This window comes from Hirundo rustica, chromosome 30 (genome assembly GCF_015227805.2).
Source record: "Hirundo rustica isolate bHirRus1 chromosome 30, bHirRus1.pri.v3, whole genome shotgun sequence".
Taxonomy (NCBI): Eukaryota; Metazoa; Chordata; class Aves; order Passeriformes; family Hirundinidae; genus Hirundo; species Hirundo rustica.
In genome coordinates, this window is record NC_053479.1 from 647,205 (window position 1) to 658,394 (window position 11,190).

The 11,190-nt window shown below is 47.5% G+C and overlaps 1 protein-coding gene across 1 annotated transcript; it reads right to left on the reverse strand.

Annotated features, from left to right (window-relative positions):
• Positions 1 to 5,399: 5,399 nt before the first annotated feature.
• On the reverse strand, positions 5,400 to 10,595 carry HOXC12 (homeobox C12). The gene is made up of 2 exons (XM_040088500.1): positions 10,061 to 10,595; positions 5,400 to 5,638 (listed from the first exon to the last, which is right to left on the reverse strand). Exons 1-2 carry the CDS (start codon positions 10,593 to 10,595, stop codon positions 5,400 to 5,402), a joined length of 774 nt encoding a protein of 257 aa, XP_039944434.1.
• Positions 10,596 to 11,190: the final 595 nt, after the last annotated feature.

Consider the following 11,190-nt stretch of genomic DNA (forward strand, 5'->3'; position numbering starts at 1 on the left):
GGATTTGGGGATCCGGGGTTTGGGGATTTGGGGGATTTGGGGATTTGGAATGTTGGGGATTTGGGAGTTTGGAAATTCAGGATTTGGGGATTTAGGGGTTTGGGGAGGGGGTGGGGAAAGGAGGAAAAGGGGGAATTTAAAGGGGGAAAAACCAGGGGGGGGGTCGTGGGACCCCAAAAAGGGACCTGGGGGCGCTTTGGACCCCGGGAATGGAGCCGTGGTCACTTCAGAACCCCCAAATTATCCCAAAATTGTCACTTCGGGAGCCCCCAAAAGGCCCCGAGTCTCTATGGGCCCCCCAAAAATTGTCCCTGGTCACTTCGGCCACCCCAAAACCGCCCCACGCTCCCAGGAGAGACCCCAAAAATCCCTCCAGGACCCCCCAAAAAGCGCCGGGTCACTTCTGAACCCCCCCAAAAAACCCTCAAATCCCTTCAGCCACCCCAAAAATCCCCCCATGTCCTTTCAGCGTCCCCAAAATCGGCCCCTGATCCCTTTGGGGCCCCCAAAATCGGCCCCGGGGTCCCCCCAGGTCCCTTGAGGGACCCCAAAAGGCACCGGGGATGCTTCGGCCGCCCCCAAAATGGATCCCAGGTCCTTTCAGGACCCCAAAAATGGATCCCAGGTGCCTTTAAAACCCCCAAAATGGATCCCAAGTGCCTTAAAAATCCCCCAAAATGGATCCCAGGACCCTTAAAACCCCCTCAATGGATCCCAGGTCCTTTCAGGACCCCAAAAATGGATCCCAGGTGCCTTTAAAAAACACAAAATGTATCCCGGGTCCCTAAAAAAGCCCAAAAATTGATCCCAGGACCCTAAAAATCCCCCCCAAATGGATCTCAGGTGCCTTTAAAACCCCAAAAATGGATCCCAAGTGCCTTAAAAATCCCCCAAAATGGATCCCAGGACCCTTTAAAAAACCCCAAATATGTATCCCAGGTCCCTAAAAATCTCAAAAATGGATCCCAGGTCCCCTAAAAAATTCAAAAATTGATCCCAGGCCCCCTAAAAAAAAAACCAAAAATTGATCCCAGGTGCCTTTAAAACCCCAGAATGGATCCCAGGTCCCGTTACGGACCCCAAAAATGGATCCAAGTTCCCCTCAGGAGGGGAAAAAATGGGAATTAAAAGCAAGGGGGAAAAGGGGAAAGTGAGAAAAGGGGAATTAAAAGGGAAAAAGGGTGAGGAAAAAAGGGAGGGGAGGGTAAGGGGAAAAAAAGCGGAATAGAAAAGGGAAAAATGAGGGGAAAAAGTGGAATAAAAAAGGGAAAAAACGAGGGAAAAAGGGGGATAAAAAAAAAAAAGGAAAGGGGGAAAATAAAGGAATAAAAAAGGAAAAAAAAAAAGGAAGGGAGAGTAAAAAAAAGGGGGGGAAAGGGGAATTTTCCCAGCTCCCGCCAACCGCGGCCTCCAGGAACAATCCCGGGGCTTTTCCCGAGAGGGATTTTCTCTTTTGTTTGGGATTTTTCCTCTTTTATTTTGGTTTTTTTTTCCCCTTTTATTTGGGATTTTTCCGCTTTTATTTGGGATTTTTTCTCTCCGTTCCCGCGGCCGGGCCTTCATCCATCTTCCCTCCAACGAGATTCATTCATTAATTCATTAATTAATCCCCGCGCTCATTAAAACCCCGCCGGGGCTCCTCGCGGCCCAGCGAGCCGGAAAAATAAAAATAAAGCGATTTTTTTTCCCCTTATTTCCTCCGCTTTTCCCCGCTGGGGTCGATCCTCTGAAAATCCAAACTATTCCCGATTTTTAGGGGAATTTTCAGGCCGGGCCCGGTTCTTGTTTCCATTCCCGCGGACAAAAGGGAATTCCTGAATTCCCAAAAAGAACCCGGCCCTCATTCCAGCTTTTTTTTTTTTTTTTTTTTTTTCCCCTTAAAAATGAAAGTTTCAAATTTTTTTTTATCCCCTAAAAATGAAAATTCCAGCTTTTTCCCCCCACCCCTAAAAATCATAAAAAATATCTCCGATATTTGGGAATTTTTTTTTTCCCCACTCCTTTTTGATGATTTTCAGGAGCGATTTTTTCATTTTAATCGCAAATAAATAATAGTAATAGTAATAGTAATAGTAATAGTAATAGTAATAGTAATAGTAATAGTAATAGTAATAGTAATAGTAATAGTAATAGTAATAATTTAACATATAAATGCAATCATAGAAATAAGAACCGGAAATTTCAAAAAAAGAAATAATAATAGATAAAAATGAAACAAACAAAAAAGAAAATAAAAGAAAAAATAGAAATAACTAGAAATAAACTATAATAATAATAATAATAATAATAATAATAATAATAATAATAATAAAGCACGGCGCGGCTTCGGGCTGAGTTTCTTTATTCTTCTCCTCAGCAACGACACCAGAACATTCATTAATGAATCCATTCATTAATTCACCGTTAATTACAAGCATCAGGCGGAAGCTTTGTACAGGACAGACATTGCATAGGATGAAACCCCTCGGTCCGCGTTTCTCGCTAATTAACGCCGGTAATTAATTAACCCGGGGCAGCACGGGACGAGAATTGGGCACAAATTCCCATTTTTCGGCCTTTCCAGGAGGGAATTCGGATTTCCTTTAATTCCATTTTATTCTCGTTTTATTCTCATTTTATTCTCATTTTTTTCCCCATTTTGTTTTCTTGCCTTTTTTTTATTATTATTATTTATTTATTCCCTTTTCTTTTCCATTCCTTTCATTATATTCTCATTCCGGTTTCACTTTTTCCCTTTTCTCTTCCTTCCATTTTCACTTTCCCATTTTATCCTCATTTTATTCTCAATTTATTCTCAATTAATTTCCATTTTATTCCCTTTTTTCTTTCATTTCATTCGGATTTTCCCGGCGTTTTTCGCGGCGGGACAAGAAGGACTCGGCTCCCTTTGGGTTTTTCGGGATAAATCCCAAAAACTCCCGAAATTCCCTCCCTCCTCCCTCCTCGCCTGGAGGTGGTTTAGAACCCAAAATTCAGCAAAATTTGGGGGTTTTTTGGGGATGATTTTCCCACCCCCGGGAGGTGAAACGGCCCCGAAATTTCCTCGGAGAGCGCCCGAAGCCCAAAATTCCCTCAAAAAAAAAATGGAATTTTCCCATTGCACGTGGAGCAAAAGTGACCAAAAAAAAAAAGGGGATTTGGAGCCATTTTCGGGTTTTATTGCACGGCCCCGCCGCGGCTCTGGAAGGGAAAAGGGGGAAAAAATGGGAAAATGGGAAAAAATGGGGGGGAAAGGGAAAAAAAATTGAGAAAAAAATGGGGAAGAATGGGGGAAAAAAAATGGGAGGAAATGGGGAGGGGGGAAGGGGGAGAAAATTGAGGAAAAAGGGGGAAAAAAGGGGAAAAAGGGGGAAAAAATGGGAAAAAATTGAGGAAATGGGCAAAAAAGGGGAGAAAAGGGGGAAAAAAAAGAGGGAAAATGAGGATCCTGATCCTAAAATTTGGGTTGAGGGAGGGGTTCGGGGTTTAGTTGGTTTTTTGGTTTTTTTTTCCTGGTCAAAAACCCGCGGGAAAGGGAAATTTAAAAAGGGAATAATTGCGGTGGGAACAGGAAAAAAAAAATAGTAAAAAGGGGGAAATTGGGGGAAAATGGGGAAAAAAGAGGAACAAATGAGAGAGAGAGGGGAAAAGGGCAGAAAAATTGGAAAAGATGAGGGGGGAAAAAATGTGGGGAAAAGGGGAAGGAGGCGCTGAGGATGGCGAGAGGAAATAAAAAAAACCAGGAAAAGAGGGAGAGGCTCCTTCCAGGCGGATTGTTTGGGTTTTTTCCCGGTTTTTTCTCGGGATTTGCCCATAAAAACGGCGCCGGCCGTGACCGTGACCGGCGGCGCGTGGGAATATCCCGAGGTTTTTCCCGGGAAAACGCCGTTTTCCCATGGAATTACTCCCAAAATAAACCCTCCTTGTCCCTTCTCCGCTGGAAAAATCCCATTTTTCCCTTTTTTTTTTTTTTTTTTTCCCCCCCCACAATTTCCCGCCCTTTTTCTCACCTCCCCCCCCCAAAAAAATCGGGATTTCCGAGCAGGAAAATTCCCCCCAAAATCCCCTCAAAGAGCCTCGAGAGCAAAAATTCAACCGGGAATCCCCAAAACCGAGGAGTTTTAATCCCAGGAATTCCCAGCTCCAGCACAAAGAATTCCCAGCTCCGCTGAGAGGTGGAAAAAATAATAATAATTTAAAAAAAAATCTGGGAAAAGCTTTGGGATGGCGCTCCTGATCCCAGAAAAGATAAAAAATCGGGATTTTTAAGGAGAAAAAAGCCTCGATTTTTACAAAGACCCGCGGGGTTTTGAGCTGGTTTCAATTTCCTTCTAATAAAAGGAAAATTTTCGCAGTTTGGGGGGGTTTAAATCGGTTTTGAGGGAGGAAAATCCGCCTCGGAATATCCTGAATTTTGCCGGGATTAATCCGCTCGGAACTTCCAGGAAAAAAAAGGGATTTTTTTTTTTTTCCCCCTCCCTTGCCCAATTCCCAACGTTTCCAGCCCAAATTCCACATCCCGGTGGAAGTAAAAACAAAAATAAAAATTAAAAAAAATAAAAATAAAAATAAAAGGAAAGAGGAAAGTCGGAATATTGGGACACTGCTGGAAAAATCGGGTGAGAGGGAAGGAAAAAATCTTTAAAAAAAAAAAAGGGAAAAAAAGTTGAATTGACGTGGAAAAAAAAAAATCCGGGTGACGGAGATCCCTCAGAATTCCAGGGATAAATCCAATTTCCAGCCGGGCTTTGCCTCTGCACCGCGATTTCCCCCCAAATCCCTTCATTTCAAAAACAAAAAAAAAATCCCATTTTCCACCCAAATTAAAGCTCTTTTCGGACCCCACCGAATTTCCCCTCCGTTTTTCCCTCCCAGATCCCGAATTTTCGCCTCTTTTCCCTCCCTGCTAAACCTCAAATCCTCCCCGAATCCCAGGATCCGCTCCCAGCCCGGTTTTGGGGAAAAATCCGGGAATTTCCACTCCGCTCACGCAGCTCCTACCTGAGCTGGGCCTTGGAAAATCTCCCAAATTTAATTAAAAAAACCCCGAAAACCTCCCGTTCATCCTCTCCAACGCCGCCTCCACGGAACCTTTTCCTTCCTATCCTCCGGAATATTCCCGAATATTTACAATTATTCCCGCTTTTCCGCTGCCGGGCTCGCTTTGGGATTTTTTTTTTTTTTTTTTAATTATTATTTTCCTATTTTTCAGGATTTTTTTTTTTCTCCCCCCCACGATTTCTCAGGGGTGGGATCCAGAGTCTGGGGTTTCAATTCGGATTTTTTTTTTTACGTTTTTCCTTCAATTTTATTTATTTTTTTTTTCCCCCCTCTCCGATTTTCCAGCCGCGATTTCGCCGGGAGGGGGGGGAAAAAAAAAAAAATTGCGTTTATTTTAATTAAATTTTTTTTTTTCCTTTTTAAAAGAAGGAGAGCGCCTGCTCCCTGAGGAGGAGTCTTTTCTTTTTCATGCGGCGGTTCTGGAACCAGATCTTCACCTGCTGATCGCTCAGGTTCAGGCGGTCCGAGAGCTCCCTCCGCCTCTGGCGGGTGATGAATTCGTTCACCAGGAATTCTCCTTCCAGCTCCGCCAGCTGCAGCTTCGAGTAGGGTTTGCGCTTTTTCCGGGACCTCGTGTGCATCGGGTACCACGGAGCGCCTGAGAAAAGCCAAAATCCGGCAGGAAAATTCGCTTTTTTTTTTGCCCTAAAAAAAGCGTCCTCGCAGCGTCTTTCCTCTTTTTTGTTTTTTTTTTTTTTTTTTTCTCCCGAAAAAAATACTCCTTTAAATGACATTTTTCTCTAAAAAAAGCGTCCTCGCAGCTCCTTTTCTTCTTATTTTTTTTTTCCCCCGGAAAAAAAATCTCCCTTAAATGCCATTTTTTCCCTAAGAAAAGGGTCCTGGCAGCGCCTTTCCTTATTTTTTTCCCGAAAAAAATACTCCATTAAATGCCCCCTTTTCCCTAAAAAAAAGCGCGTTCCAGCAGCGCCTTTCCTTCTTCTTTTCCCCCCAAAAATTACTCCCTTAAATGCCCTTTTTTCCCTAAAAAAAGCGCATTCCAGCAGCGCCTTTCCTTCTTCTTTTCCCAAAAATTTACTCCCTTAAATGCCCTTTTTTTCCCTAAAAAAAAGCGTTCCCGCGGCGCCTTTCCTTCTTTTTTAATTTTTTTCCCCTAAAAAACTCCCTTAAATGCTCCTTTTTCTCTAAAAAAAACTCCTCGCAGCGCCTTTTCCTATTTTTTTCCAAAAGAAAAACTCCCTTAAATAGCCTTTTTTCACCCAAAAAAAAGCGCGTCCCCGCAGCGCCTTTCCCTCCTTTTTCCCTGAAAAAAATCTTCCCGAAATGCTCTTTTTTTCCTTAAAAAAACTCCCCAATAGACCACTTTTCCTTTTTTTTCCCCCTAAAAAAGCGTCCCCAAAAAGCCACTTTTCTTTCCTCCCCAAAATGCTCCTTTTCCCTTTTTTCCCCCTAAAGTATCTCCCCCCAAAATCCAGTTTTCTCCTTTTTTTCCTGAAAAAAAAAAAGCGTTCCAGCTACGCTTTTTCCACCTCCCCCCAAAAAAAAACTCCCGAAAATTCAAATTCTCCCCATTTATTTCCCTTCCCCCCCATTTTCCCCCTCATTTTTTCCCTTTTTCCCCCTCATTTTTTCCCTTTTTCCCCATTTTCCCCCTCATTTTTTCCCTTTTTTTCCATTTTCCCCTCAGTTTTTCCCTTTTTCCCCATTTTTTCCCCTCAGTTTTTCCCTTTTTTTCCATTTTTCCCCTCATTTTTTCCCCTTTTCCCCATTTTTCCCCAGGCTGCCGCCCCCCACCCGTGACCCCAAAACCACCCCACGTTGTTTTTCCTTTAAAAATCCCATTTTCCCCAATTTTCCTTCTGGCCACCCCAAAACCGCGCCGGGTAGGATTTTTTTTAGGAATTCTCCTTTTTTTTCCTCCCCATTTCCCTCCCTTGTGACCCCAAAACCTCTCCCGAGAGTTGATTTTTTTAGGGATTTTTCCCCTTTTTTCTCCTTTTCCTTCCCATCCCCGTCCCAGCTCCTGCCGCTGCCTCTTCCCGGTGTTTTGTTTTTCTTTTTAAATGGGATTTTTACATGTTTATGGCTTTTTTTTGTTTTGTTTTGTTTTTTTTTTTTCCCACTTTCTTCCTTTTAAAAGCGGCGGCTCCCAATAAAACATTCGGGATTTCGCTGCTACCCCTAGCGGCCTGAGCCCACATCGGTCCCAAAATTTCACCCCCCCAAAAAATAATAATTAAAATAATAATATTAATTTTTTTAAAAAATGCCATTCCAGAGATGTCAGGGTTCAGGGTGGCAGCGACCCCGCCGAACCCCAAATTCCCGGGAAAAACCTTTCCAAAACACCCCAAAACCCAGAAAAAAAACCACCAAACCTAGGAAAAAAAAAAAATAAACAAAACCCCCGAAAAAAAAACCCCAAAACTAATTAAATTCCCCCCAAAAAATCCCTTTCTTGGGCTTCACCCCGCTGCCAAGGTTCAGGGGTGACACCGACCCCGCCGAACCCCAAATTTCCTCCCAAAATCTTTCCAAAATCTTTCCAAAATCCCGGTTTTTAGGACGCGACCATCACTGAAGTTCAGGGAGGACACCAGCCCCAGCGAACCCCGAAATCCCGGGGAAAACCTTTGGGAAACACCCCAAAATCTCTCCAAAACACCCCAAAATCCTTCAGAAACACCCCAAAATTCCTCCAAACACCCCAAATTCCCTCAATCCCCTCTAAAAACAACCAAAAATCCCCTCCAAAACCCCAATTCCCCTTCTAAAACCGTTTCAAAACCCTAAAAAAAACCTTCAAAATCCCCAAGAACAACTCCAAAACCCTCTACGAACCCCTCCAAAACCCCCCAAAATCCCTCTTTTGGAACCTGCCGGCCTCTGTCGGGGTTCGGGGCTGCCCCCAACCCCGCCGAACCCCAAATTCCCAGGAAAACTCTTCCAAACCCCCTCCAAAGATTCCCCCCAAAGCCCAAAAAACCCCCTCCAAAGCTCCCAAAAAACCCAAATAAAACCCCCAAAATTTCATTTTTTAGCCCTTGCCCATCACTGCCGAGCTTTAGGGGTGACACCAACCCCGCCGCGTCCCCTCCATTCCCATGAAAACCCTAAACCCACCCCAAAAAAATCCCTCTAAAACCCCCAAAACCCTTCCGGTGCACCCCAAAACCCCCAAGAAAACTCCCCCCAAATCCCCAAAATCGCCTTTTTTTAGAACCTGCGGGCATCCGGGGCTGACTCCAACCCCTGAGAACCCCAAATTCCCAGGGACACACCCTAAAAACGTCCTTCAAAACCCTCCCAAAAGCACCCCAAACACTCCACGCCCCCCCCAAACACCCAAAAAAAACCCCCAAAAACCCCAAATTCCTCATTTCCCGGCTCTCGCCACCGCCGCCCGAGTTCAGGGCTGACACCAACCTCAGCGAACCCCAAATTTCCAGGGGAAACCTTTCCAAAATCCCTCCGATACCCGCCACAAAACCTCTCTGAAACCCCTATAAAACCAAAATAAACCCCAAAAAAACCCCAAACCGCCCCAAAATCCGCATTTCGGTGCTCTCAGCGTCGCTCCCCGTGTTCAGGGCTGACACCAGCTCCGCTGCGTGCCCCTCATTCAGGGAAAACCTTTCCCAAACCCACCAAAAAAACCCTCTAAACCCCCCCAAAGCTCCCCAAAACCCCCCAAAAACCCCCAAAATCCCATTTCCGTGCCCTCCGCCCGCATTCGGGGGTAACACCAGCCCCGCCGCATCCGCTCCGAGGGAAACCTCGCAAAACCCACCCCAAAACCACCCCCGAAAAACCCCAAAATCACCCAGAAAAGCCCCAAAACCGCCCCAGAAAAGCCCCAAAACCGCCCCAAAACCCCGTTCCCGTGCTCTCACCCCCTCCTCCAGCGTTCAGCGGTGACACCAACCCCTCCGCGTCCCCTTCACCCCCGGGGGGAACCCTTCCAAAACCCACCCCAAAACCCAGGATCACCCACAAAAACCCCAAATCCCCATTTCCAGGCTCCCAGCATTCCGGGCTGACGCCGACCCCGCCACGTCCCCTTCATTCCCGGGGAAAACCCTTCCAACATCCGCCGCAAAATCCCCCAAAAAACCCTCCAACCCCCCTAAAACACTCCCGAAAAACCCCAAAACCACCCCAAAAATCCCAATTTCCGTGCTCTCACCGGCGCTGCCCGTGTTCAGGGCTGACACCAACCCCGCTTCGTGCCCTTCACTCCCGGGGAAAACCCTTCCTGCCCCTCCTAAGAAACCCGTCTAAAACCACCCCAAACCCCAGAAAACCCCCCAAAAAACCCAAAACCACCCCCAAAAAACCAAACCCACCCCAGAAAAAGACCCAAACCACCCCCAAAACCCCATTTCCGTGCTCTCACCCCTCCTCCGGCGCACAGCGGCGACACCAACCCCGCCGCGTCCCCTTCATTGCAGGGGAAAAACCCTTCCAAAACCCACCCCAAAACACCCTCAAAACCCCTGAATAAAAACCCCGAAACCCCAAAACCCACCCCAAACCACCCCAAAACCCCATTCCCATTCTCTCACCGCCTCCTCCAGCATTCAGGAGCGACACCAACCCCGCTGCGTCCCCTGTACCCCGGAGGGAAACCCTTCCAGAACCCATCACAAAACCCCTCCAAAATCCCACAAAACCCCCCCAAAAACCTAAAACCACCTCAGAAAAACCCCAAAACCACCCCAAAACCCCATTCCCATTCTCTCACCTCCTCCTCCGTCGCTCAGCGGCGACACCAAGCCCGCCGCGTCCCCTTTACCCCGGAGGAAAACCCTTCCAAAACCCATCACAAAACCCCTCCAAAATCCCACAAAACCCCCCAAAAAAACCTGAAACCACCCCAAAACCCACGCCAAACCCCCTTCTGGTGCTCTCACCTCCTCCTCCGGCGTTCAGCGGCGACACCAGCCCCGCCGCGTCCCCTTCATTCCAGGGGAAAACCCTTCCAAAACCCACCCCAAAACCCCCTCAAAACCCCTCCAAAATCCCACAAAACCCCCCAAAAAAACCTAAACCCACCCCAAACCCGCAGTTCCCGCTCTCTCACCTCCTCCTCCGGCGTTCAGCGGCGACACCAGCCCCGCCGCGTCCCCTTTCCCTCCGTCGGCGAGCAGCGGCGAGCCCGAGTCCGACTCCAGGCTCTGACAGGCCGGCGGCTCCTGCGCCACCCCCTCGGCTCCGGCGTACTCGAACTTGCCGAAATTGCCCAAATTGCCCAAATTCCCGGCGGAGGGCAGCGGCTCCAGCGCCAGCAGCGCGTTGTCCCTCGCCGCCCTGTCGGCTTTGTCGCCCTCCCGGTAGTAGCACTTGCCCTCCTCGCCGCGGGCCAGCTCGCAGGTGCGGCCGAAGCCCAGGTAAGGCTGCGGGTAGGGCCCGCAAGGTTCCGCCGGGGCCCAGGCGGGCAGAGAACCGAAATTCTCCCGGCGAGGATAAGGCAGGGAAGGGATCCCCGGGATCTGAGCTCCGGACGCTCGGAAATTGGGGAAATAAAACGCGTCCCCCGTGTGGATGTTGACGAGCGGCCCCACGAAGCCGGGGTTCAGCAGGTTGTGCTCGCCCATGCTCCGCGGGCCCAGAGCGGGTTTATTTTTTTGTTTTGGTTTTTTTTTTTTGTATTTTGGTTTTTTTTTTCCTTCTTTCTTAAGGGGGATAAATCAGGGGGTTTGGGGTAAAAAAATTTTTTTTATTATTATTATTTTATTTTATTTTTTTGTTGTTTGGCCGCCGCGGCGCTGGCCCGGCCATGGAGCGCGGTTAAAAGGCTCGGCCCCAGCCCATTGGTGCCGCCGTCACGGGGGGGATGCGGGGGGTCCCCTCCGTGTCCCCTCCCCTCTGTCCCCTCCCCTCTGTCCCCTCCCCTCCGCAGCCCGGACAAAACAGCGCCGGGCTCCGCCTTTTTTTTTTTTTTTTTTTCCCCTTGCTGTATTTTTTTTTCCAGCCTTTTTCCTAATTTTATTCCTTTTTTCCCCTCGGTTTTTCCCTAATTTTCCTCCCTTTTTTCCCCCTGCTTCCAGCACCCCCCCCATCCATTTTCTTCTCCTTTATTTCCGCCCTTTTCCCTCCCTCTCTCCCCTTTGTCTACCTCCCTTTCCCCCCCTTTTTCCTTCCCTTTTCCTCCTCCTTTCCCCCTTTTTTCTCCTTTCCCCTCCTTTATTC

What these genes read in the sequence shown, in the direction of transcription:
- HOXC12 (XM_040088500.1), bottom strand. Translation starts at nt 10,595, where the DNA reads ATGGGCGAGCACAACCTGCTGAACCCCGGCTTCGTGGGGCCGCTCGTC. An exon ending in TGAGAGAGCGGGAACTGCGG is followed by an intron (nt 5,639 to 10,060) that starts GTTTGGGGTGGG and finishes GGCTTTTCTCAG; the next exon opens with GCGCTCCGTGGTACCCGATG.